The following is a 26762-nucleotide window of genomic DNA, read 5'->3' as shown; positions in this document are numbered from 1 at the left end:
AAAACGGTACATCATGACCTGATTTTCACAGGTGTTGTGAAATGTGAGGGTACACCGTAACGTCACACAGAATGTTTGCTGAAACCATTTGTAACAGCTGTTGTATTGGTGTTGATCATTATTTCATTTTCTTCTTTATGTCGCTCACTCCTGGAGGTCCCTGGTACCTGGGGAAAAATAGTTTTTGCGTGTATAGAGAATACATAATTATCAAGCTGTGATTTTCAGTCCGGTGTTCACTAGGCAGTGGTGGCAGTACCAGCTTATACAGCACAGTACAGCTTTATGCCTGCATTATTCTTTAGCCTGGATGGCCTCATGGTATTGAACCCCCAACCTAGGCAATTGTTTTACTGATGCACTGTTATTGCCTTCCTCATGGACACTACACATGGCTGAAGCAGGTGCCTACATTACCCACAATGCAACTTAGTCACAGTTCTTTTGTTAAAAAAAAAAAGGAGATAAAAAGCTGAATGAATAAAACATGAACAATTCTTTAGAGGCTTTTACTCCTAACAGGACAGCCCTCTGAGGCAGATTTGTATACAAATGAAATTGCATGACCGAGGACAGCAAGTCTAATCTGCTCCACCAAACAACTGTTTCCTCACTTACTCCATTATCTTTGAAAAAGTCAACAACATACACGATTGTGCCCATTGCTGCATTTTATTTGACACCTGAAGCACATACCAGATGTAGCAGAAGAAGTAGTCAGTGGGTGCAGTGTTTAGGATGTGCAACAAAATGTGATAATGATAAATGCAGAAGAAAAACAAGTCATGCCTTTCAAATATGCCAGTCATAGTCTACAGTAATTAATATTATGAAATATTTTTTAAATAAAAGTGTAAATTAGTTTCTTTGTGGTGTTGGACAGATTATTTATGTGGCTGTCACACTGCTGGTGTGCTCATCTGGAGTCTGTATTTTACCAACACATTGATGCATATTAACTTTCTTGCTTTTAAACTTGCCCTCTTCCCCTTAGACTTCCACTTACTTTGCCCGTACCCATCATCATTTGTTAAGACTAATTCACTCTTAGAAGGATGGGTGCACACCATTCATTTCTTTTTTAAACACAACCCTTTTCTTTTTCCTCTTTGTCTCTCCTTCATTTAATTCTCTCACTTGGTTTTATTCTCTCTCTGTCACTCTCTCTCGGTGCTCACCAAGCCTTCCCACCTTCATTTTTTCAGAAATTGAATCATTTTCACTTTTACACTTGTGTGTGGTGGGGTAATTACAGGCTGTTAAACAGAGCATGGCCCCTTAAAACACACACATACACAGACACACTCTTCCTCTCCTCTCATAGTGCAGCCGTTTGTGAAATTAAGTCCATTCCCCCTGCAACTCGGCTCCCATCAAAGTCAGACCCCACCATAACGACTACTACTGCTACACACATACATACGCACACACTGGTGGATCTGCAAAAAACCTCAGCCATAGCAGTCTGTCACTTTCTCCCTGCCTTTATCCCTCCATCATTCTTTTGCTCTTTATTTTCATTGCCGAACCCCTCTCAATCACCCCTCTACCCCAACACACACCAGTGGATCTGCTGTCAGATAAAAGATTAGCCTCAGAGCATGCGAGGGAAGGTAGGGAAGGGCTGACGAAAGAGAATTGAAAGGGATATTTTGAAGTGCATCCTGGCTGCAACTTCCCAGTAAGGGAGGAGTTTATTATGAATCCATCAGTCCTCAAGCTTTTCTATAGTCTAAAGGTTTTGAACCATTCTCGTTTGACAGTTTTTTTTGTCCCAGAGGAGAAAAATGGGGAGCTGAAGATCTGCATTTAACATTAGTTGGGTTGGAACTGCAGTTTGGATGTTGGGTGGGGTGTTCTGGGCTTTGATTCAGTGTTTGCACTGAATGAACAGGCTTTTTACAGCTCCCACAGTGTTCGCTTGTAATACGTTTCAAGTGAGCTCTAAGATCTGCTGCCAGGAGCATTCCTCTTGTCATGATGTGCCCCTCTGGTGCACAATTATATGTGTATGTATAATATTTACCCATACATATACATTCAGGTGTACATGTACAACAAAAGGTTTTGCTTGTGGAGATGATGTAGTTAATTAGAAAGAGATATTAAGTATGATTGTCCAATGTTTGATAAGGCACAAAAATACAGTAAATGTGAAGTGAACCTTCACTGAATGCTTTCCATCAATTTCCATTGATAACATTAGGATGATATTGTTCAGTACAGTAGTTGAGGGCTACTGAGTTGAATTAAACGTTCCCGTCAGTATGCTAGTTGTAATTTGGAGTCTTAGATGGCTAGAATTTCAATCATTGACAGTATCTAACAATCTGAAAACCACTACAGCAACCAGTGGCAAGTAACTGTAAAGTCACCACCACTGGCACCTACTTTGAAATAAAATCCAGTATCAATCTTGATACAGTGAAGTTTGTTAATTTTGTTTCATGTGGTTAACCAACTGTTCAAAATACGCAACACTGCAAAGGTAGCAGCTTGGGGAAACTGGCCTGGAATTTTATGTGACAAGGGCTGTCCCCAACTGAAGATTTTCCTATTAGTTGTTCAAGCATTTAGTTAACTAGTTGACTAGTTGTTGTATGTTTAATATTAAGTTAATGATTTAAATATATATTTTTGGGGCACAGATGAAGCGAACCGCCTATTAATGATGATTCTAACAGCAAAAGCAGTAACGTAACAATACTGAATGTGTCAGAGCAACACACAAGGAGACAGGACAATCTGTGGTCTATTGATTTCAACACAGTATAATGTCACACAAGTCTCATTCAAAACACGGGAATAAACAACTTCCAACTTCACAAGACATAATATGATGTATATTTAAAAAGTAACTTGCTACAAACCTGCTCCTCTGCTGCTTCACACTTTTCCTGTCCCCACCTGAAACTGTCTTCTCTCTCACCCTGTTTAGTCAACTATTAGCCCGAGAACAGTCTCAAATTGGAGTGACGGGAGGTTTTCCTGTTCTTCCCAATCTCCTCTGGTTGTGTGAATGCAATATAATGCTGTTTTTATTTGGTCACAGTTTTACAAAATATATGATTCAGATTACGAGAGGAAACATTAGCCCTGCTACAGCAGAGGATTGCAGTATGCTTTCTGACCTGCAAAGCATTTAAACAAACAACCTTTCACTTGTGTTCTGGTGGACATGTGCACTCTGTATTTCAACTTCACCTCAGGTTTTTTCAAAGACGGTTATGATCGGCTCTAGTTGCATGTAGTTGTTCTTTTAAGAATAATTTGTTAAAGAAGAGGAACCTGTAGTCATCACCATTGTAGTGCAACAATAATTAGTTCCTCTTCATACATGATACATGAGGCCATGAACTAGAAATCACTAGATTAGAGGAATAGTCATCAAGTAAATGTAACGTGTCTGTAGTGGTGTGAAACACACTGCAAGACACATGCTGTCTGGCTTCTCATGCTGTTGTGACAGCTTAGATCCACCTTTTGAGGAACGCTGTCCAACCGTAGATAAATCATACTCTTCCTCAGAGAGGTGGAAAAGTTCAAGCCTTCATTTGCTGTGTGTTGTTTATTTGTGTGATTCTCTCTCTGCTGCCAGAGTGACAGACGTGTTGCTGCCATGGCAACTGTGGCCTTAGGAGGGAGGGAACAGGAGGAGATGCGCTGATCGGCTGATTTGTTTAGTTTGATGTTGGGATGGAAGGGATCATCTGAGGGATGTTCTCTTGCGCAAGCTGCTTTGCTGTCTGCACATTTACACAGAACCCTCTGCAATGTGAGGCTTCCCAACGATAAATATAGCTTTAAATGAATACTTGTGACATTTTAAGAAATGTACTTAATGCTGTCCTACAGAGAGTTACAGTAAAAGATAAAGATCAATATTAATTTAATCTTCAAAACAGAGGTATATCCCTGATGTGTTTAGCCAAGCTAAGAACAAACACTGTAACACACATTACTAAACTCCCACCTTGTTTAATCTTCCGGGTATGGCTGAGGCCCAACGTAACGTCCTACCTAACATCGTAGTGAGGAGTTCAGTGGGAGTTTAGTTGAGTTAACAAGTTATAAAATAACTGTACCTACCTGTTCCTGCCATGAAAATCCAAAATCCTAGGTTAGTTTTAAGTTGATGCAATGTTTTCTGCTCTCATTGTTCTTTGCCCCATAGTCACATAACAAAAGACAGCTCTAATATGATAACCTGGTTCCTTACCATTGCGTCAATCATCATGAATAACCTTAAAAATATGTGATCATGTAGAGAATGATTATGGGTCTTACAAGGTCCGAAAACCAGCAGATATACTTACATATTTACTTACTAAAATACTTCTGAGACAATCGCCTGCATTTCAATACCTCTGTTGCTTGTCAAATGTCACTTGCTTGCTCCCAAATGGCATGACGGACTTTGGTCACAAGCCTCTAATGTGGGATACCAGGCCAGAACAATAATCGGTGGGGAAGGCTGCTCCTTGAAACTCAAAACTTTCGTCCACAGGTGGCAGTGTGGTACCACGTCTTGGTACCTCTGACTGCAATCGACTTTATCTTGTACTTTCTTTTGTGTTTATTATTTTTATCTCCCCCTCTCTCTCCGTCTTCTGCTCTTGCTCTTTCCTTTTCTGTCTCCCTTTAAGTGTTGTTGCTTCTCACCAGCTCTCCATCTTTGTTCTTTCATTCTTCATTTTCACCTCTCTTTCTCCCTTTGTTTCAAATATCCATGTAGTTGTTGAGGCTTTGAGTAAGGAGGGAGAAATGTTGGCCTTTTTTCACCCATAGTTCATTGCCTAATGTCTCTAGAGGGTTAGACAACCTAGAGGATATTATTGCAGTAATAAAGAGCATTGTAATAACTTCACAAATGAACGGATCGGATCTGAGCTTTGCCGGCTCCCTCCCACACCGTTTTAGAAATAAACTCGCTTTCTAAATGTAGCATCTGACATTTGTTTTAATGATACATACTTTAAAGTGCCTACCTTATTATATTGACTTCTTGGTAACGTTAGTGCTTTGCTCTACCTGTGTCGCAACACTGAACCAGTGCCATAAGGCCACTGTATTTGTACAGTGATAAAACAAGCAAAGACAGAAGTAGGAATAACACTAAAGTATGATAAAAGACGCAAAGAGGGGGTTTTAACTGCTCATTTACACCGATATCTCAGTTTCAAAACAAAGCAGTACTGGACAAAGACATATCAGAGTAGATCAAAGCAAGCTGGTCGCAAAAACTTAAAACCACTGTCCAGCAAACATGGAGAAGAATAATGATTGGTTTTCAGTATGTGTGCATGTGTAAGAGAAGGAGAGGGAGGGGTGGTGAGGTGTACGTCATGGGTAATTTCATTTCTTAAAACGGTGAGTGCTGAGGGCAGTGAAATAACCCAGCACTCCCAAAACAGTAATTTCTCATTGTCCTGCCCTTCACCGGTCATTTAATCTTTTCCACCATCCTCCCTTTTCTCCTTCTTCTCCCCTTCAAATATAACTTTCAAGTATCTACACAACACTGGTATATAGGGCAGTGATTGATACTATTGTGTCAGCTTTAATTCTTAAAGTATGTTCAGAGTTAAATGTTATTTGCCCCAATTTGATCGTTGGAGGGATTTTACTGTCCATTAAGGATTATTTTCAGTATTGATTAATGTCTTGAATAATTTCCAGATTAATTGATTAATCTTTTAGTCTATTAAATGTAAAAAAATTGTGAAATCGCTCATCAGTCTAAACTTGACGTCTTCAAATTGCTTCTTTTGTCCGACACACAGTCCTAAACCCACAGACTCTTCATTAAATGACAAGGAAAAACAACAAATCTTTACATTAAACAAGCTGAAACAAGGAAATGTTTTACATATTTGCTAGAAAAATAATTGAAATAATTAATCGATTATCAAAATAGTCGACTTATGGATAAGTTGTTGCAGCTCTAGACTGTACAGACATTAGCTTTATCTAGCTAGTAACAGTCACATAACCATGTGGAGTGTGCCATTGCATTGTCAGTGTGACAGCGCAGACTTACTGATTTATAAAAATGAACAAAAATCTTTAATTATTTTTCCCTTTATTTCCCTCAAGCAGTTTCCTCTGATCTGTTTCTTACTGTGATATTTGACTCTTACCGGGCAAATATGTTGCTCAAGGTGAATGTTGTTACATGGCATGGTGACATCAACAATGACTTTGCATAGACTTTATATTCTGTCGTATTGCTTTACAATATGAACATTGAATTTTATGGAAATACTCCAAAGCAGTATTGCGTAATGTGGCTCCTGCTTTATTCAATACCATTAGAAGTTGAAGGAAAATAGTGGTTTCAAGATGCAGTATCTTGAATTCCAAGAAGGCAGCCCAGTCACGATCTGACAGTCCATTTTAACATCTATTTTACTTGCAAAATCCTTTGGTCAAAAAGGTCTTAAAGTTGTAGATACACTTGTAGATAAAACTTTGAGATTCCTCGTAGATCAGCTAAGGGGCATAAAGAACCCAAGGGAGTTCATAGGTCAAAGATGTAAATATCTTGTCCTTTTTAAAATAATATCTGAGAATATGTTATACATACTGAATGGAGTGTTTCCCACAGGATTTGGTGAGACTATAGGGGGGTGGACTTTGCACTAGGGGGTCCGGGGGCATATTCCCCCAGAAGAAAATTTTGCGCATTTTAAAATTAAATGTATCAATCTGGTGCGCTTAGAGAGAACAATTAAGAGCCTATCTCATAAATAACATGGCCATAAATGGGAAATTGTGTAGAAAATAATCGAATATAACACCAAGCTTAGACTCTGCTGCCTGGTGATAGTCCAGTCTTCACAATTTACTCTACTACAAAGCTCTGGCTATACAATGTTAGCACAGGCCTATGAGCTATAGTCATTATCAATCTATTGCTTTTGATCTTGTAGCCTATTTCTTACTTGTAACTAAACCTTTACTGAGAGACCAGAGAGTGCTCATAATTTTAAAACAAGACAATGGGTGCCATCTTAACTATATATTGTCTGGTCTGTGTGGTTGAGTGCCATCTTAACTATGTATTGTCTGGTCCGTGTGGTTGAGTGCCATCTTAACTATTTATTGTCTGGATCTTCAGCACTATTATGACCATTGAAAACATTTTTTGATCAATATGAGACTATGGTGCAGCAACTTAGACTATAGCGTGCCGCCAGAGTCTCGGTAATTAATGGGAAACACTGCTGAATGTGAGAAGTTCTTGGAAAATGCACAAGAGCAATGAGAGCAAGTAGTCAATGGAGATTTAAAAAATAAGCATGGGGAATTTTTTTGATGGTGCTGCTCATGTGACAATTGTCTCAGGCACTCTTTCTTGATAATAGGTCAACCTTTCACTAAACTGATCACCTTTTTTCCCACCCCTCTACAGGTATTCCATCCCACCTGAGCATGGCAAGAGGCTGGAGAGGTTGGCACAAGGTGAGGCACTGAAAACCCTTTTTGTTGCCTATTTTACTGTGTCTTAGCCATGTTTGTCACATTAAGGGAAGAAGAAGAAAGTGCTCCAAACTGCTAAGCACGCACCATGAAATCATACACATGCTTCACATTTAGCACATACACAGAACTAGCACACATCCAAAGCACAACTACCTGTTATCTCTTTCACAGGAGAATAGAAAGTAAAATAGCACCTCAGTTACACGCTGCCTAATTTCTCTTTAGCACAGCATGCGCAGCACTGTTAATACACAGTGGTCCTCACAATGAACAGTTTGGTCAATACTGTGGGCCTCACATTGAAGAAACTTTGCATGTACTTAGGTGGTGAGAAACTTCGATGTCCCACTTTCTCAGCACATACAACAACATAGATTTCACCTGGCTGTGCTTAAATGGAGCTTGAGAAGCAGAAGCAGCTTGAAGCACTTAGTGTGTGCAGTGACTTGTACTGAAAAGATCAGGAGGACTGTAGATGCTGAATTTGGGGGAGAGGTTGGTTGAACTGAAGACATCGGCATCAACTGAGCGTTCTGCAGAATGAGTTGGTGGAATCTTTCAAAGCCCAAGTGTCCCAGTATGTGTCACAACCCAGAGACATTTTTAATCAGGGTTTTTACAAAGTCTTGAGAGTTTGGAAATGCAATTGAAATTTTGACCGTTTTAAGGTTAGGAATAAGCTTGAATTCCACCATACTACATTAAAATTGATTTTCAACACTTGACTTTCACTCTAAAAGCATCCTGTTTTAATGAGTGCCAGACTGCATCTCTAATTCACTTCTGCATTATGTGCTTTGCTGAATATTATTGCCAGAGTTGGTTCAGACACAAGGGTTATGTCCTAACTTCTAAAAAAAAATCCTGTGTGACTCACATAAATAGAACCTGAAGTGCAATAGTCTTTGACCATTCTTCCTTTAGTTTTTTTCATCAGCCATTTACCCCTCTCTCTGACATAAGATTTCTCCTCGCACCTCTTCCTTTTATTTCCATCACTCATGTTCTCCCCCTCCTCATCCTCTGATTCCCTGTTCTGATCAATGAGGATTAACTTGTATATATCATGTTGCTCAGAGTGAGGTGTAAGATACAGGGATGATGATCGAGAGTTTCCCAATCCCAAACTACTTTATATAGACACACCGTTTGTCCTTGTTGTTGCTAAGAGCTGAGAATAAATCTACTCACCGATGCCATTTGCCATCCTTCACTTCTACTGGAGTGGCTAGAATGTTTAACACACGGTATGTAACGTGAGAAAAAAAGCACCATCATGGTAATATTAAACACACTATTTACAGTTAAACTGATGTTAAAGGGGCACTGTGTAGTTTTGGAGAAGAAATTCAAACTCAGAATTTTAATATTTACAATATTAATGAGGTAATAATACAAACTCAGAAATATTTATTTTTTCTATAACTGAATAAACGAGCTGTTTTCAGAGGAAAATAAGGTCCCCAGAACACCGTTTGAAGCTAGAAAGGTGGCAGGGTCCGCCAAATATAAACAAAGTAAAACAGTATGAAATTGCGTTGTCCATCAAGGTCAGTGTGTTTATTCAGTCTTGAAAGCAGTTTGTTTATTTAGTTTGTTTAGGCACAAAAAAAATCAGTCATGAAGATCTTTCTCTTCTGATTAAAATTCCCTTCCCAAAACTACATAGTGGACCTTTAAGACATGCCGTTAGGACAATCAAAGATTTAGCTATATTCCCCTTTAACTACATCACAGCCCTCTAAGGCTGTGGCTTTAACTTTATAAATGGAAATCACAAGTGTATCTCATAAACATCGGCTCCATTTCAGGTGTATTTGCTTATTTTATTCACAGCCTAAGTCACAGTACACAGAATGTCTTTGTTGATTGGGACAGCTAATCAGATTATTATTTTAAGCTTGTCAACTAGTTCTGAATCTGGACCAGGAGATGTTCCTAAAGACAGAGCCCAGGTATTTCCATCACAAATGGAAAATTTAATTTAACTTGGATGAGCCTTGACTTGTCTTCAAGCAAGAAAAAGTTCAGTCAAATTGAGCGCATTTTAACCTATAAGGTTAAACATTGTCCAAAGCAATATTCTGTATGTTATTAACAGCCATTTCTTTTCCTGAATGTTTACCAAATTCGGTAAAAAAATAATCATTAGTTCAACTGGCTAGTATTTCTAGTCTTGACTTGCGAGGGTAGCAGTGTGTAAATTGACTAGTTATCTATCCTGCATGTCTCTTATCGGGACCTCAATATAAGTGAAGCGAACATTTCCTCCGCAGCTGTAGTAAAAACTTGTTGAAAACTAAACCTAAATAGATTTCATAAGAGACTCCAAAGGATTCGGATTTGATAGTGAGTTCAGTGCTGGGTTCAAAATACATACTATATACATCTTTTTATCACTCTTCATGTTTGCATTGAGCTTTCAGTCACAGGCAGTTTGCAGTTTTCCTCTGTGCTTCTATCTTAGCAGCTGGCAGTCGGAGGAAAGCAATGCCAACGTTATTTAACAAGCACCCACTGACCTATCAAAGCCATCGTCAGCACAGGTAGCCAACTGTTTACGAGGTCCTAAAAAGACAGTTATGGGCGCAGTAGGAATGCCTAATGGGGCTGGGACAATGGTCTTGTTACTTGAAAACTCCTCTCCAAACATTTGACACAGCGACAGCCGTTACTCTTATCGCTCCTCATCTCCGCATTATTTTTAGTCGTGGCTTCACACTAGCTGGGTGGGGGGAATGGGAGGGGAGTGCGCAGGGTTGGAGGCAGGAACTTAATTTTCAAACTCAAAAGGACAGAATGAAGCCTTTAAGTTAATATTACCCCGCGGAGAGCTCAGAGAGCCAGCTGCATTTTAATGGGGATTAATACCCGGGCTCTGTCGGCACATTATTCACCTTTATCAGCTCCAACAAGCAGGCAGGCGATGAGAGAATAGAGGCCCTCTCTCCCTCTTTTGCTTTGTAGGGTGGAACAGAGGCTGAAACAATGCAGTGAAAATGAAGGATGAAATGGGCACCGATTATACTGTCAGTCACATTAAAGTTTAACTGGGTGGAGGCTTGGACGGACCCCCCTTTGAGGCACCAGCGGGTACAGACAGTAAAGAGTGGGAGAGCAAGCGATGGAAGAGAAATTCTTGCTTTTGATTATGTAGAGACAGTCTGAGTCCCTCTGTCTCCAAGAGCTAAAGCAAGCCTTTGTTTTAGAGAGAGAGTTGGGGCTTTGAAAGCCCAAAATGTCAGAGGGGTATATTATGATCTCAAAGCAGCCTGGGTTTTAAGAAAGTAGGGTGGTTGTTTTGCAACATGAAAGGTAACATTGCAAAGTGTCAGCAGCTATGCATGTGTGCTGTAGCTTGTATTCATTTTAGTTGTAGTATAGTTGCAGTCAAACGTTTGCACATTTTAAAATTTGAGTGTTTTTTTTTAAAGTATGAAGACTGCAGATGTTTTTTGACAAATGACCTTGGGGGCATAGACACCAATAATTAAAGCACAGTAGTTTTATATTGTTCTGGGATTAATTATGACTGTAAACAAATGAGACCATGGGAAAGACACTTGGTCGTCTCTGAGCTCCAGACTTGTTAGTGCTGCTGCTTCTTAGTTCAAAGTAATCGTGCCATATCAATACACACTTTTCTGTCATTGCAAAGTAGATCTTCAGGCAAAAGTTTTCTGTTTGTTTGTGCTGAATGGGATCAAGATTTTTGGAAGCGACAACACCCAGTCCCAATTTTGTGGCGTAGTCTTTTCTTGGAGACATAATACAATCCGGCACATATCCCGTGAAATTGTACCGGGAGGCACACAAACAATGCATTTACATGCACTGTGGTAATGTGATTATTCCACAATTTGGGCAGTAAATTAATTAACACCCATGTCAGTTTCCTTTTCCAGGTGGTGGGATTAACAATAATATAGTAAACACAGCTACAGTTCTGCTGGAGAAATTGGTTGAATTGGCAATGCTTATCTGGCTCTCTTTGAAATTCTTACTTGCCAGCTAGTCATTCCTCCAAAACTGCTCTTGTAAGACTCTTGTAAAGCAACATCTTATCACTAAATAGTTGTATATTATCTTACATCAGAAACATTGGGAACAATACAAATCAGAATACATTTAAAAGTAGTTCAATAGATATATGGAAATCGCCACATGTATAGTAAAATAAAGTTAAGAAAAAGTGTAGAAATCTTACTACTGATCAGGCAGCATGTGAACTGTGAATTCAGTTAAATTAAAACAGTTTTTCAGTATATTTTTTATTTGTCCATATTCTATTGTTATCATGATATGTTATTATACATCACCTAGTCATCAAATTGACATACTGTTGATGATTTCTTAAAAATCTCATGATATGTCTCAGTGTTAATATGTAAAAAAGTAGTCATCCCTACAGCATCTCTGCAATGTCGGTATCAAGGCATTTGGTCAAGAATATTGTTTATATTTTGACACCCAGTCCTAGATTTTACGAAGAGCTTTTGAGGACATTTTAAAATCTCGTGGTATACGTCACGTATCGCGACATAGCCTAAAAATATCACACTATTATTTTAAGGTCATGTATCGTAGCCATATCACACATACGGCTGCATAATGTTTGTAGTCTGGAGCCGCTGGTATTTGTATAGTTATCCATGACTTTATCAGACAATTTGTTTAGATCACGTTTCCCGTGTTCTCCTTCTTCAGGCTTCTTCCCCGGAAGCTCCCAGGGCTGTGATGCTTTTCTTCGCCACAAGATGACGCTGATATCTCCATCCATCCTGAAGATGTATGGCATTCCCTTTGACAGGGTGAGTGACAATTGGTCCTTATTGCGTGACATAAATTGAAAACAAAATTAAATATGATTAATTTTGGTCTAAGCACAGGGGGCAGACTCTGTGCTGCTGTTGGACACTTGTATATTGTCACTGAATTATTTAATCCAATAAGTGACTAAAATCTACCACGACTAACAACCTAACATGCATGTTTTTACATATTAAATCATTCACACTGCTTTATATTAGAATAATAAGCTTGAAATATATTATATTTTAAAAAAGGAAGTGAAGCTATGTGTTCCTTACTGCCTGGTTCTAGCAGCATTTGTGAATCTTGCGTAAACAGTAGAAGAGATGGTTTCATTTTGAATGATGAATGAAAACGCAAGGGAGGTTAGTGACTCAGCTTTGACGCAAACATTACAACTACAGGCTATAATAATGATACAGTAGGAGTAACACCCTCTTTTGTGTCTGCCAAAGGAAATTAATTGGCCTTTTTTTCAACTTTCTGTTTCTGTTCGATTTAGTAGTTAATCTAAATCCTCACAGTCCAAAAATTAATGGAAGATTGAAAAGGAGAAAAAAAAACCTGGGTACAATGAAGTCATACAAAGTTCTCCACTGTCAGTAGACTGTTACCCCTCACCCCATTAATCTCTTCACTCCCCCCTTAGGACGTCATTATCACAGCGAACATGTTACTTGTTACACACCTACAGTACCTCTCTCGATTCATGTGTAAAAATAAAACCGTCTTCTTGCGCTCCTGCAAGAGCAAAAAAGGACGTTTGATATCTGAACCACTGCCTTTAGTTGAGGAAGTTCATCTCCCACTCTCAGCCTCAACCCCCGTTTCTCCCCTCATGCCTGTCACCTTGTCTGGCTTGATGTGTCTTTTGATTGCCTGGATCCAGGATTCACAAAGAAGTTGAGATCAGCAACCAGACATATAGGGCTTAAGTTTTGGGGCAACACATTAAAAAAGAATGTGCTTAACTTGTCCTCACATTTTTAAACATTCTCAGAATAACACTGAGCTCATGGGAAGACACTTGGAGCAGCAGTCATGTTCGACTGAATTAATTTTGCTCGCAAGTCAAAAAAGTTTAGAGAGAGGTTGTTTCTGAGGAGTTGAACTCTTAGAAACTCAATGGCAGATGTTATGGATGTGAAACTCATGATTTATAACAGAATACATTTTTAGATCAGATGATATTTTATTGGTCATAAAATTGTGAGTCACAATGACATGTAATAATTTCGTAAGAACAATGCATCATAAATAAGACAAAGCAAAGGGGGGAGCATACACATGGAGAACTGATGATTTCAGCACTTGGATGTACAAAATGGCAATAAGTGAGTAAAATGAAAGGTCTAAATTAAAGGGTATGCAAAGTGGGTACTTAGTGAAGGAAGGGCTGGATGGAATGGTCACAGTTAAAAGAAGTATGCCTTTTAAACACTTAATCTCCAAAGTAAAGTCTATAGTATACTGTGTAAAATTAATATGATCTTTGCCGTTAAAGGTCCACTGTAGAGGATTGAGTGGCATCTAGCAGTGAAGTTGCAAATTGCAACCAACTGAATATCCATCGCCTCACCCTCCCCATATGTTGGCTGTATTTCTGCCCCCTGAATCGTACACACTGGACTTTTAAAGGCCAAAACCAGTTTCTTTAAAATCATTTTTAAGGACCCCTTTACAAAATAAAATAAAATGTCCAATAAAGGTATCAAAACTGTCTAGAAATGACTATACTCATAATAACTGAAGAAAGACTAGTGTTTGCTCCCAAACTAATTAGAAAAGACGTTCCCTCCACAAGAAACCTAATTAGTTTTTATTTAGTCAGTAAGAGATTCATATTTGTCAGCATAGACTTGGTGCTAATACATCTTAATCTCAATTTTAGTGGTGACTCTGTTGGAATTAGTTTCGCAGAAGGGGGATGGAAATTTAAGAACTCTATTATGCACATACACACATGAAGCATTTTTATTTATTTATTCTTTCATTTATGTATTTTTAAAAAATTCTAAAATGTCCCAATACTTGTTTTTGCTCTCTCTGAACAGGTCACTCAGAATGAAGGGGAGTTTATGGTCACCTTTCCTTATGGCTACCATGCTGGATTCAATCATGGTTTCAACTGCGCAGAATCCACAAACTTTGCCACCTTGCGCTGGGTGGACTACGGCAAGATGGCTACCCAGGTAAGAGACAGACGGACAGTGTATATATTCATCCTGTGGCAGGAGATGAAGTCAGTGTAACAGAGATTAAAGTGGTAAATTCCACATAGTTCGATCTGGACATTTTAACAGAACACTTGAATGTTTTCTTATTTTCTGTAAACTGTAAACTATTGGCATCAGTAGTGTCAATCTATTCGAAACAAGGTATGAAATTTTGAAGTGAAAGTAAACATCTTACACATGGCGGGGTACGCACATCTAACACTGCACTTGAAGAGGTTTGATCCGATGTGTGGTTCAGCAGCAACTTTGCAGCCTTCCTGCTCTGGCTGTTTGGTTCTCTGAAGGGATGAAGTAATAGATCATATCGAAATATAAAAGCAGCGTCTGGTTCTGTGCTGCACACCATCTGTTACCGACACTAACCGTCCCCTCGTATCCTTCCATTGACTCAAACTGCTGCTTTGCCTGTGGGCTGCTGAGCATGAAATTGACAGGGTATGGGTTGGTTGTGGACGGGAGCCCAACTACAATGTCCTCTGGAAGAACCTCCCCCCTTGTCTCTTTTCTATACATTCCACTTCATTTTCCTGTTCAGTTCCCCCTCTCTTCCCTTCCGTATTAGTGTTCACATATGTGTGTATGTGTCCCTTTTTTCCTGCCTTCTCTCTACTTGGCTGCATGTCAGATTTATGAGGTGCCAGTTTGCAGAAGTACATCTCCCTCTCGTCTCCCTGTTTCTCATTTTCGGCCTTCCTACTTTGCCCGTGTGGCCGCTTGTAATTTAAAAACCAGTAGTCCAGGCTCCAGCAGTTTTTCCCTCCATCCTGCCCAGTGCTCAAGGGAGCATATTCACTACACTTGTCTCAGTCTGATAAAGAAGAGCGGTCCACTCTGCACTGCTAATCCGAGTCGACAAACCGACAGCGCAGCACCGCACACAGACAGAGGAATTTGAAAGAGAGCAGCTCGGCCGATGAGACGGGCTCTTTCTGCCAGTCCATCTCCTTCTCCTTCTTTGTCTTTCACACCGATGTTTTTATTCTCTTGGGGTGGTGGAGTAGCATGCTGGTCACACAGATTGTGCTGTAACCAGTGCTGTTTAAATTCAGTCCTAACAGGTGTACTATATGTCCGCGAGCTAGACCCTGAACCCCTTCAGGCTCTGCTGCCCCTCACTGGGTGTGGCTGTCCAAAAAGGCATATTTTTCATATATCCTCCTTAATGTATTTTAAGTGTTTTGAACCATTATGAAATGTTTGGCAGTAACCGAAGCCTTTCTCTTGACTGCCATAATAAGAAATAGGGGAATAATGCCATTAGACGAAGACGGCGACATTTGCTTCCACAGCAACTTTAAGTGGCTCTTTTGAACATCCTCTTACTTCTTGAGAGTGAACACTTACTACAGACACATCTAGAGAGTGTATTTGTCTGCAGAAAATGTCAATATATTGACAGGAACTGTTTTTAAAAGTTTTAAAAGTTTTTAAATACAGATTTTTAAATATATTTGAGTACAAACCAGCCCTTTTAGCAAGACTATGTGACATTAAAAGAAAAAAAAACACCTTTGTCCTTTCTTCAGCCTTGGCCAACACAATACTCTTTGGGGTCTCTGAGGTCAGCCTCACTTGTGCGGGGCAGTGTTGAATTGAATTGAGTGTTGGCAGACTTTAAATGCATATTTTACTGTCAATGGCAAGAATATTAATTTACAGCTACTTAGATAATACATTTTTTAAATCTTAAGAAAAAGAAAAGTCAAAATGTTCTGGTTTCTTTGCTCCTCTATGACAGTAAACTGAATATCTTTGGATTGTGAAACACAAAAAACGAACAACTAACAGATAAATCATAAGTAAAACTAATTTATATTCTTTACGGCTCTTCTCTACTTTTGTGGGTTACTCCATGTTTAAGCCTTTTCTAGTCCGCTGTCCACTGTATAGTAAAAGTGACTGAGGTTAGCTTTAAGTAAAGGCCTATACTCTGTATAGTATTGTGCTGTATTGTATTGTACTGCCTTTTCAGTGAAATATTTGACTGTAATTTTATTTCCTCTCCACTTTAATTTCATTTGAGTAATTACTGTCATATGTACATAGTTATAGTTTTATAAAGCTCACCCACAACAGCCACTTACTTGGCAACAATGAAGTCTCTCATTCTCTGTTGGTCTTTAACTTAACTCCCCTCATCCCTCTCTCTCTGTCTTTGGCTTGAGCAGTCATCTGTTAACTCAATAGGCCGTCTCCCCTCCCTCTCCCGCCCTCCCCCTACTGAGCTTTATTCTGTCAGCACCAAATAGGACAGTGAACGATGGGGCTCGGGATCGAATTTGTCACTGTTTTGGGCCTGCCAGCACACGATGGAGAGAAGGAGGGAGTGAGCTTGGGCGTTCTTCACGTCTCTTTTTCATGTCTTCTTAAATACAAGCTCCCCAACTGCTGACCCATCTGTCTGACTTACTAAGCGAACACACCTGCAGTCAAAGAAGTCCTACTGTCAGCACTCCTTCCGTGCTGTCGGCATGCAATTAGACTTCCATTATTTCAGACTTTGCAGCCTTTATTAACCTTCTTCTCAACCTTTCTGACTATGCATTAAGCACAAGCCATTTCATTTCTTATTTTTGTAATCCAGGGCTTCAGCAGACATGACTCACTCTTCACTCTTCACTCAAACGGACTATTGTAGGGATCATCTTAAAAAAAAAAAAAAACATCCGTCCACATAACCTCACCTTCCCAATAGATGCCGGGGACACATTATTTAGACTATTTTGATGTTGTCACAAAGTGTCATCCAGCGCTAAGAAAAACTCTCTGTCAAGCTGTTGAGTTTGTACACTGATTTAAATACAGCACATGCAATTTTTGGCAAGTTTGATTGAGAGCAGTTCAGCTGGAGCCCACCGAGGCACTGCAGATGGCAAAAAGGATCTTGCAGATTATTTATGAAAATAGTTATGTCTGCTGCACCATTATGCTGCCGAATGTTAACAGTTCCTATGTTCTGGCTCTAGTATTCTCAATGAAAGCCTCTCTCAGTTCGTTCGGTACTCAGTCACACTTTGCGACTGTTCCCGCAGGCCTCCATGGTGATTTTTCCGTCTGGGAGAGAAGCAGAAATCATCCTCCCAGTTCCCAGACTAAATCACATCACTTTTTCATCTTGAGAGTGAATTGCAAAGGACTCACTGTGCACTCTGATATTTGTTTGCAGACATGTCTAGTTTTGGCGTGGCCAGACATGCTGTGATTGGACATGCTGAATTGTTATTAGATGTTGCTTATGTGCAACCTATGCCCATGATAGCCAATACACAACATGCATTCTTCTTCATGTGTGGTAGGCTTACTGCATCATTGAACAGTTAAGAGTCTCATTGTTCTTGGAGAAAATGCTGCCTGGAGCCCAAGACGAGTTGTGTCCTCTGACACAAAAACGTGATTATCTGCCACACAAACCTAGCAGTAGAAAATAATTCCCATTGTTTTCCCAGTGAGTTTACAAGGGCACTTAGTCACATTTGGTGTTGTCATGTTGTCAGGAGTTTCACAGAAAAATATGTCACACACATGCAATAAAGACCGTTAACCCAGACTTTCTTGATCACACAGGTGACATGTGATTTGAGCCCACTGGCAGCCTTTACCGCAAAGAACCTCCAGTACAGCACAGATCAGAATTTTTCTAAATTGCATTTACTGAGGCAGTGCGCTAACATGACGAGCACAGAGACTTCATTATGTCCTGGTGTTGGTGAAAGTTGCTGTTCCAGGAGGGGCTATTTTTTTCTGTTTCTAGTTCATTTACATCTTACGTGGTTGACTGATGAGCTTATTTTAAGGATGGATGCATCAGATCCCTCCAGTGCCGAAGCAAGCTCTGTAATACCCAGTCCACCCTGCCACTATTCGCTGCTATTAGAGGGCAGCCATAATATAATGAAGGAGTAGATCAGAGACTTGGGGCCACACAGTGAGATTAGCGGGAACCGTTTCATCACAGTTGAAATATTGCTGACATTTAAAAAGGAAAACTTGGTGCAACATAAACTAGAGAGATACAATACAATGCTGTATATTCTGTTTGTTATGCACACAATAGTAAGTGGTGTATGGCTTTCACAGCTGTAGATCAGACATTTTTAAATCTCCCTCTTTCTATTCAAGATATTAAGCAGCTGTTGTTTTGGATTGGGATGTATATTCATCTTATCTCACAGTAGTTTTGAAGAGCATGTGTGATGATATTGACCGAATCACCATGACATCAGGCTAACAAGAGCTAACAATCACTTCCAGGGTGATTTGAATTGCGGAAATATGAAATCGGCAACCTTTTTTGTTCCTCTTGTCACATTTAGCTATACTGTTATATCTAAAAATATATAGGTAATCACGGTGGACCAAAAGGTCTGATGTTTCTTCTGTGCTCATTTCATGTACTGTGTTGCTTGTTGTCTTTGATATCTGTTAGGACTGCACGATATTGGGAAAAAACTGACATTGTGATATTAGGGTTTTTCTGGAATATGCAATATGAAAAAGGGAATTTTCATGACATTGCACGTCTTGCGATGTGACTATTGCGTGTGCACACCCTGCAATGTCAATGCTGAAACAATATATTGTGCAGTCCTAATATCTCTCAGACAGCAACATCTTGCCACCGGTTGGACAAATCTGCTAGGTTTGAGTAAAATCAAGCTGTCATTTTTTTTTGTCTGTAGCACAACAGGCAAATTAGGTCTCCAACCTAACATCGGTGACAGTGTTGAGATGAATGAGATACGAAAGCATCAAACATGAATAGATAAATGAGATTTATACACTTTCTGCATTTTGCATCTTGACAAATTTTGGTGACCTGTCAAATCAATCTTCATTTGTTGGATCATCTCTCTGGTTATTGCTGTCCTCATCAGCGATAGTGTCATCAGAGCCAGCATAAAGAATTTTGGATAGTCAACATTTTCCAGTTACTGTTGTTCAGGTCACACAGGTCAGACTAAAACCATGTTTTGCTATCAGTTCTTAGCACATCCTTTGAATTCACAGATCCATACAGAGTCCCCAGGCTCTGGGTTTTCTGTGGCTCCAACAATTTAGCTTCATTAGGAGCCAAAGTATACTTCAGGGCTCATTGACTGTCTGCCTCAGGGTGAGTTTTTGTTTTCTCAGATCTTTTGCATTTCCAAATCCGTTTCCCTCCTCTAATTAAGTTTTTATATGATAATAAAATGGAACTCGTCCTGGCCCTTGAGGATGGCAACAATCTCTATAACCTCTTAATAGTTTCGTGAAAATAATATCAGCCATTCAGTCCTTTTACAATTGTAAAAAGCACATTCTGCCAGGTACAATCAGTGCAGGAGCGATATTTATGTGTTCTTCTGCATCTGTAGTTTCCTGGTATGTTACTGTTTTTATTAAAGGTTTCACGATGGTAACAATCAGCTGTACCCATGCTCACTTGCCCCCCTCTGCCCTCCCACTTTCCACTCGACCACCCCCCACCATATTTTAATGTTTCCGTCTGTCAAGTGGTGTCTAGATGAGATGTAGGCTGGATATTGTTTTGCTGGGGAGGGCGAGCTGCTGTGTTTCCAGTAATTGAACATAAGGTTCTCACTACAGCTCAGGAAATAATAGGGCCAGAATGTAATACAGCAAGCAAAGCACAAAAAAAAATATTTCCCCATCCCTCCCTCTCCTCCCCCATCTTTGTTTGTTTCATCTCCCCCTTTTGTTTCCTTCATTCCCAAACTTCTCTCTGCTGTAACTGCCATTTTCTCTGATACTCAGCACTGTGGTTTCATTTAACAGTTCTGCTGCTCCTCCTGTCACTAGTCAGCAGAATGATTCATTGACCTGTATTGTCATTATGAAGGTTTGTGGAGTCACCTTGAGGTGTAAGTGCTCATAGGATGCAGGTATCACTCTCATTTACCTCTGAACTATTTGCACATTACCACATTTACCAAAGGCTTATTACCTGCAATATTTGACTCACTTATTTTAGAGGTCCAGTGTGTAGGATTTAGGGGCAGAAATGTAACTTAATAACATTAATAATTATGTTTTCTGTTTTCATTCAGTGTATAATCACCTGAACGCTGAGTTTCCGTTTACCTTAAATTAAGTCCTTTGTATCTACAGAGGGAGCAGGTCCTCTTCCACTTAGGCCGCCATGCTGCAGCACCATGTTTCTACATTAGCCCAGAACAGACAAATCAAATTCAAATTTCACCTTTTTAGCGGCCACCATAGGAAGGATGAGGCAAGGGTTTTGCAGACTGAACAGATGGAGACTACTAAGTCCTACGCACAGGACCTTAAAGTACATTTGCTCTTTGCAAATTTTTAAACTCATGGGACACCAATTGTTGCCCACTTCAATGTAACCTTATCGCCTGTCTGATGTGTGTGTTTGTTTTTCTAATGGAGATTAGAGTGTTTTGTTTTGTTTTTTTTCAAATTTACGGCCAATTTGCCTTCATCAGCTTTTTGCTTTAAAGATGACCAAATGCTGCACTTTAAACTATATGCGTCTTGTTGTACCCATGGTAAAACGAGGGCCAGCACAGTGTCGCAGTTGTTAGCACTATTGCCTCACAGCGAAGGAATCCTGTGTTCAAATCCCGACATCTTCTCCCTCTGCCTGCACGGGTTTCCTCCGGGTGGTTGGTGCCCTTGAATGCAGAGAACAAGTTTCACTACATTGTATGATTGTATGTGATAAATAGAGTTCTGTTTATATATTGATTTCTTCTGTTTCTAATTCCTCATACTAAGTGACTCTCTATATGGTAACAGGTGTTGCCCTCAGCTCAAATCCAACCTGACCCTATTTACTTGTTTATACAGAAAGTGCTCTTTTCACTCCAAACTGCAGTACTATGTACAATACCGAAATAAAAACCACTCTCATTGGTAAATATGTTGTCAATCCTATACAGTGGCTGCATAAATGTTTTAATGTCTCTCCCTCCATATAATGGATCTAATTAGGGTGACATCAGGTTATGACAGGTGTATAATTAATGCTATTTGCACACATTTCAAATACACACTTGGAGCATAAAAATAATGTTTACTTAAGTTCTTGGCACAGTGCATAACATACGTCCCTTACATGTGAATCAAATGATAAATTAATTATAATACATTACGAATTCGTTATATGAATTCAACTAATTTAAGTTCAAGGACCATCTCTCTGAAAAGTGTGATTTCTGCTGCTGCTCTCCCCTGCTGTTAGTTACCATCCTCTTCAAATGCTGTTTTTTGGGCTTCTTCATCAGTGTGCCAAAGACTGTTACATCCTCTTTTGATCACTCACTGCAGAGCTTTCTGTCAAAAATCTGTGAAGTGCAACTAAAAGTGTCATCTGTAGCACCTGCTCCATATGTAGACAATCAGTGGCATCTTCTCACTTTATTTTTTTAACGGTGGAACATAGTTTGCTTCATGCCTTACCTGCAGCTATTTTCTAACTTTCAGTCATCTCTTCCTTCTCTGCTTGTTCTTCTCTAGTGTACCTGCCGTAAGGACATGGTGAAGATCTCCATGGATGTGTTTGTGCGCTGCCTGCAGCCGGATCGCTACGAGCTATGGAAGCAGGGCAAAGACACCGCTGTGTTGGACCACCTTAAGGCCACTGAGCTCAGCAGCCCCGAACTGGAGACCTGGAGGCAGCATCGTGTAACCCATCGGGCAAACCTATTGCGAAGGTGAGAGGTCAAACTACATATCGTGTCTAAATTCTGAGGTTTTGATGTTCTTACACAAATTTCTCCATTGAAATCGGGAAACTTGAAGTCATTTCGGTTTGCACACTACATGCCAAATTCTCTTGAGTCTCTTGTGCCTCTTTCCCGAACATACACGGAGGCTCTTGTTTGCAAGCAAAAGATAAATGTAGATATGTTTTCATATGAATTTATTACGGGTCTTTGTGTTCCACCCCAGAGCCATGCAGAAAATGAAGCAGCTCCGTCGTCTAAAGCTGGAGGAGGTGAAGGTGCTGGCAGAGGACGGCATTGAGCTGAATGCTGCTGATTACCAGCGTCAGGTTGAGGAGCGCGAGGCCCAGCGGAGGCAAGAGAGGGAGGAGCGTCTAGCCAAAGAGGCCATGATGACCCTGGAGGCCATGGAGCGTGAGGAGCAGGAGGCTGCAGAGGCCGCTGCCAAAGCAGCAGAGGCTCCAGCTGTAAAGGGTGAGGACAGTATGAGCAGTAATATAAATATTTTTCATCTGTGTCATATCATATACCTATGTAAGCTGCTATAAAATATGCATGTGTAAACACACAAAACAGGATGGTGAGGGGTTTTATTCCAGAGCATGACACTAGATTAATGTGGACATTAAAACCAGCATAGTTGTTTTATTTTGAATTTTACTCGAGATCTTTTTAAACTTTTTGCTGCTGGTTCATGAAATATGGAAAACTGAACTTAACTCAAAACATTCTGAATTCCAAATTCCACATGTCTGTCACCTTCCTCCTCAAAGTTTGTGATGAGTAAAGTTTTTTTTCCTCCATTTCTCTTTGCCAGCAACAGAACCCGAGGCCAAACCTCAGAACTTGATGGAGGACATTGAGAAAAAGAAGCCCAAAAAGCCGAAGAAGACTACAAATACCCACAACTCCATCACTGGGTTTGAGGAAGCGTTTGAGCAGTTTGCTACATCCAACATGAAGACTTCGAATAACGTTAGTTTCGCTGAAGAGGTGGCGAAACCTCTTATCCCAAAACAGAGTGACTTCCCAGCAGACAACAAGCTGGATGTGAGTGCCACCCAGGTAAGACTATCCAGATCAAAGTCGATTGAATTTTTTCCTTTGAGTAGTACTCGTGTCAAGCATTGCAGCACACTTATTTATCTCACGCCACAATTGCTGGTATTTCAATATTTCAAAATCTTGTGTTTTATCAGGGATGCTACTCCAAGATGAAGATGCCAACAGAGGTAAAAAAGAGTCGCCGTCACCCCCTCAGCAAGCCACCCAAACGCTCCCCGTTGTCCATCTTAAAGCAAGATCCGACCAGCGACAAAGGTGTGCATCTGTCATTGTACATTTATTTAACCTTGAGTGTATTTTATGGTAAATATTTTCTTATTTTTAACCTTTCTACAGAGAAATTGATGAAAAACACTGTTTAATTTCTTGTAAAAGTTGAAATGAGTGAATCATAACTGAATACTAACAGTTACATTTTAAGATAGATTATTAACATACAATTTACTAAAAACATGATCTTCATCTATCATTATGCTTTCTTTCCCTCTGTCCCCCACTTTATTCGTCCTGCTCATTGTCCTCTTCATCACGCTACTTAAAATGAAGAAGACACACCATTTTTGTTTTGATTATCGATCTTGAGAAAGAAAAACAAGCAGGACTAAAGCTCCCTGTGGGGATAATGAAATCAGGACTGCAAGGCCTCTTTTCACTCCCCTCCCTCCTGTCTGTTTCTTCTCATTTTCTGACTGACACTTATTGATCCGGGGATCATGACTTCCAATTACCTGCTTTCAAAGTCACTTTAAGTTGGCAGCAGGGGACCCAACTCGGGGCCTGTCCTTCAGAAGGGTGGATGAGGTACAAGGAGAAAGAGAGGGAGAAGAGAGGGAGTTAAATGGCAAGCTTTTGAAGAGTTCCTCCTGCCTTGTGTCCAGGTTTAACAAACACTCTGGATCAGCAGCTTCAGGGGCTTCACTGAAAAATTGATTCCAGCCCCACAACAGCAAGTTGTTGACGTCTGTGCTATTTGTGCTCATCGGCCAATTATATCAGGAATGGTGTTGTTATTGTCTGGAACAGAATGTGCTATTTTTGTTTCTTGGCGAGGGCTCCCTTATTAAAAAAGATACTTGTGCTTTTCCAAAAATGCTTCACATGCATTTCAGAAGGAAGTAAAATCATTACCAATGAGGATTCCTCCAACATCGCTTCTGTGTGCGTCACTGACTTCAGATTGTCTTCGTTTGGAGCAGCATGTCTTTAATGTCTTTTATTTTTTTACCCGCAGAGCTGTCCTCCCCCATGCCGCTGGAAAGCGACATGAAGAAACAGGAGCACCTGTGGCAGAATCAGTCACCCAACTTCCTGGCAGAGAAAGCCTTCAATGCTGCAGTGGCAGCACTCCAACCACACTGTGCGATCTGTTCGCTATTCTGTCCCTACGCAAAGGTACAGCCACACACTGCAGCATATGCACATATGTGTCAGTGAACTAGAATTGGTAGGGATTGCAGTAGCAGTTACAAAATCAGTAGTATTGTATGTATTAGTTCAGCAATGTTAGCACAAGTGATGTTTCAGTAGCAGTAGTTTAGGTTAGGGCTGCAACTAAGGATAATTTACATTATGGATAATCTGGATATTACTCTCACACTTAAGCGATTTTTTTCTGTCTATAAATCAAAAAAAGTTGTGAAAAATGCTCACCACAATTTCCAAGAGCCCCGAGTGATGTCTTCCGATTGCATCATTGCTTCAAAGACTCTTCATTCATTATCTATTGACAAAGAAAAGCATCGAGTCCTGTCATATAAGAAGCTGGGACCAACAAATGTTTGCTAGAAAAAGAGTTGCCAGCGATTTTGTTTCTATTGACTAATCCTCGTAGCTCTCATGTAAGTTTAACAAAGAAAATTGTGTGTTGTTAACTATCAAAACTATCCTCTTTCAATTCGGCTGTTGTAAAGACTGACCAATAATCAACATGGTTAAAATCCACTAACTGTATTATCTTCTTTCCTTTGGCCTCTCCAGCCGCAGAAAGACGCCTTCGTTTCACCCGACGCCCATCGCGCCTCCCTTCCTCAGCATGGCAGTCGGACTCGTCCACTGGTCCCAGAAATGTGCTTCAGCGTCGGTGCGCGCAACACTGAGCCTCCACCCACCAACTATCACATTGCAGAGGATGGCACCAGTCTTCTGCTCCGCTGTTCATCTTGCCACATGCAGGTTCACGGCAGTAAGTATAAAACCAGTCAACACAGCAAGAAAGGCTGCTGGCTGTATTTGAGTAACACTGGGACCAAACATAGCGTGCTCAGCCCTGTTAGCAGTGGAGTAATAACACCCCAGGGACAGCTGCAGGAGTTAAAAAGTTGGCTTTTTCCATTTATATCTAAATGGGGCTTCTATAAGATGAGCTGTAAAAGTTAATGTGAACACAACACAGTGTTTGCATGCTGTTAATGAAGAGTCAGCTCACAGCTGCAGGAAGCTTATTTCTAGCTTATACACTGATGCAGCTCTAGGAATTATGAGTATAGTCTCTCAGAACAGCCTTTACTCAGCTCTAAACCCGCATTTTGACATTTGTTTTTATTGACTTTGTGAAATAAGTTGTAACTATTAAGGGGATTGCTGAATTTGGGAACGTAGTTAACATCACATACATATGTGGGATATACATCCTAATGGATGTGTAATAGGGCGAAGTATATAATGTCTTCATTGCTTAACACTAATTTGTGGATTAAAAAAAATAGGAAAAGGTCCTTCTGTGTATTGTTGTAGGAAAGTTATGTTTGATTCTGTAGAACTGGGAGGCGAGCAGCTGTGGGTACACTGCAGTTTGAGTCATAACACTCAAAACTGTGGTCTCAGCCAGCTACAGACAGATACATGGACTGACGAGCTTTACAGACAGGCTCTGCTGGGCATTTCACTACTCTTCTCTATTCACAACTTTTTATTTCTGAACCCTTGAGAATAGAGATGAAAAATAAGAGGCACAGAGTATGAGACTCCACTACAGCAGTGCAACAACCTGTCTATTCAATTCCCCTGTTACCACTCTCAGTGAGGCTTCATAGTTTAACTCTCCTTGACTCAGGTTAAACTAGCTAAGTGGCTGCTCAAGCAACGCAAAGGCCTCTCTGAAGGCTGCACACTATAAACTTCCCTAGCTCTTATTTACCGTGCTCTCCGCTCTTAACCATTTTTTACAAAGAAAGCCGACTTTTAGGGGATATGGCTTCTGTCAAAGCAAAGCGTGAACGGAAAGGCAGCTTGTTAACTTTGTATATGAGCCATGGGATCACTGTGCTCTACTTCTCATTGCCAAATGTTAACATCAGTCATGGTGCAGATAATATAATAAATGCTCATTTTGTGGCATATGTTAAATAGTTTTACAGTTACACTGATATATCTGCTTCTTGATTTATCGTGTGTGTCAGGCTGCATGTCTAACCAAGATACTTAATGGCAAGGACATGTGCACCTGTCAGTAACACACACACACACACAC

The 26762-nt window shown here is 40.1% G+C and overlaps 1 protein-coding gene across 2 annotated transcripts in view; it reads left to right on the top strand.

Moving 5' to 3' along the window:
* Positions 1–26762, top strand: part of kdm4b (lysine (K)-specific demethylase 4B) — a 45112-nt gene that overhangs the window by 7169 nt on the left and 11181 nt on the right. Inside the window, exons 6-14 of one of the 2 annotated variants that reach the window (XM_084353993.1) lie at positions 7415–7464; positions 12193–12296; positions 14352–14489; positions 22020–22216; positions 22455–22702; positions 23052–23293; positions 23428–23548; positions 24525–24685; positions 25271–25475. In XM_084353993.1, the coding sequence (XP_084210119.1) occupies positions 7415–7464; positions 12193–12296; positions 14352–14489; positions 22020–22216; positions 22455–22702; positions 23052–23293; positions 23428–23548; positions 24525–24685; positions 25271–25475 (1466 nt within the window). Of the gene's footprint in view, positions 1–7414; positions 7465–12192; positions 12297–14351; positions 14490–22019; positions 22217–22454; positions 22703–23045; positions 23294–23427; positions 23549–24524; positions 24686–25270; positions 25476–26762 lie in introns of both variants that reach the window. The other variant, XM_084353992.1, reaches the window with a different exon arrangement.

This window comes from Pagrus pagrus (assembly GCF_965226575.1).
Source record: "Pagrus pagrus genome assembly, chromosome: 6".
Lineage (NCBI taxonomy): Eukaryota > Metazoa > Chordata > Actinopteri > Spariformes > Sparidae > Pagrus > Pagrus pagrus.
The sequence above is the reverse complement of the archived record's forward strand: the minus strand, read 5'-3'. Positions and strand labels throughout refer to the sequence as shown.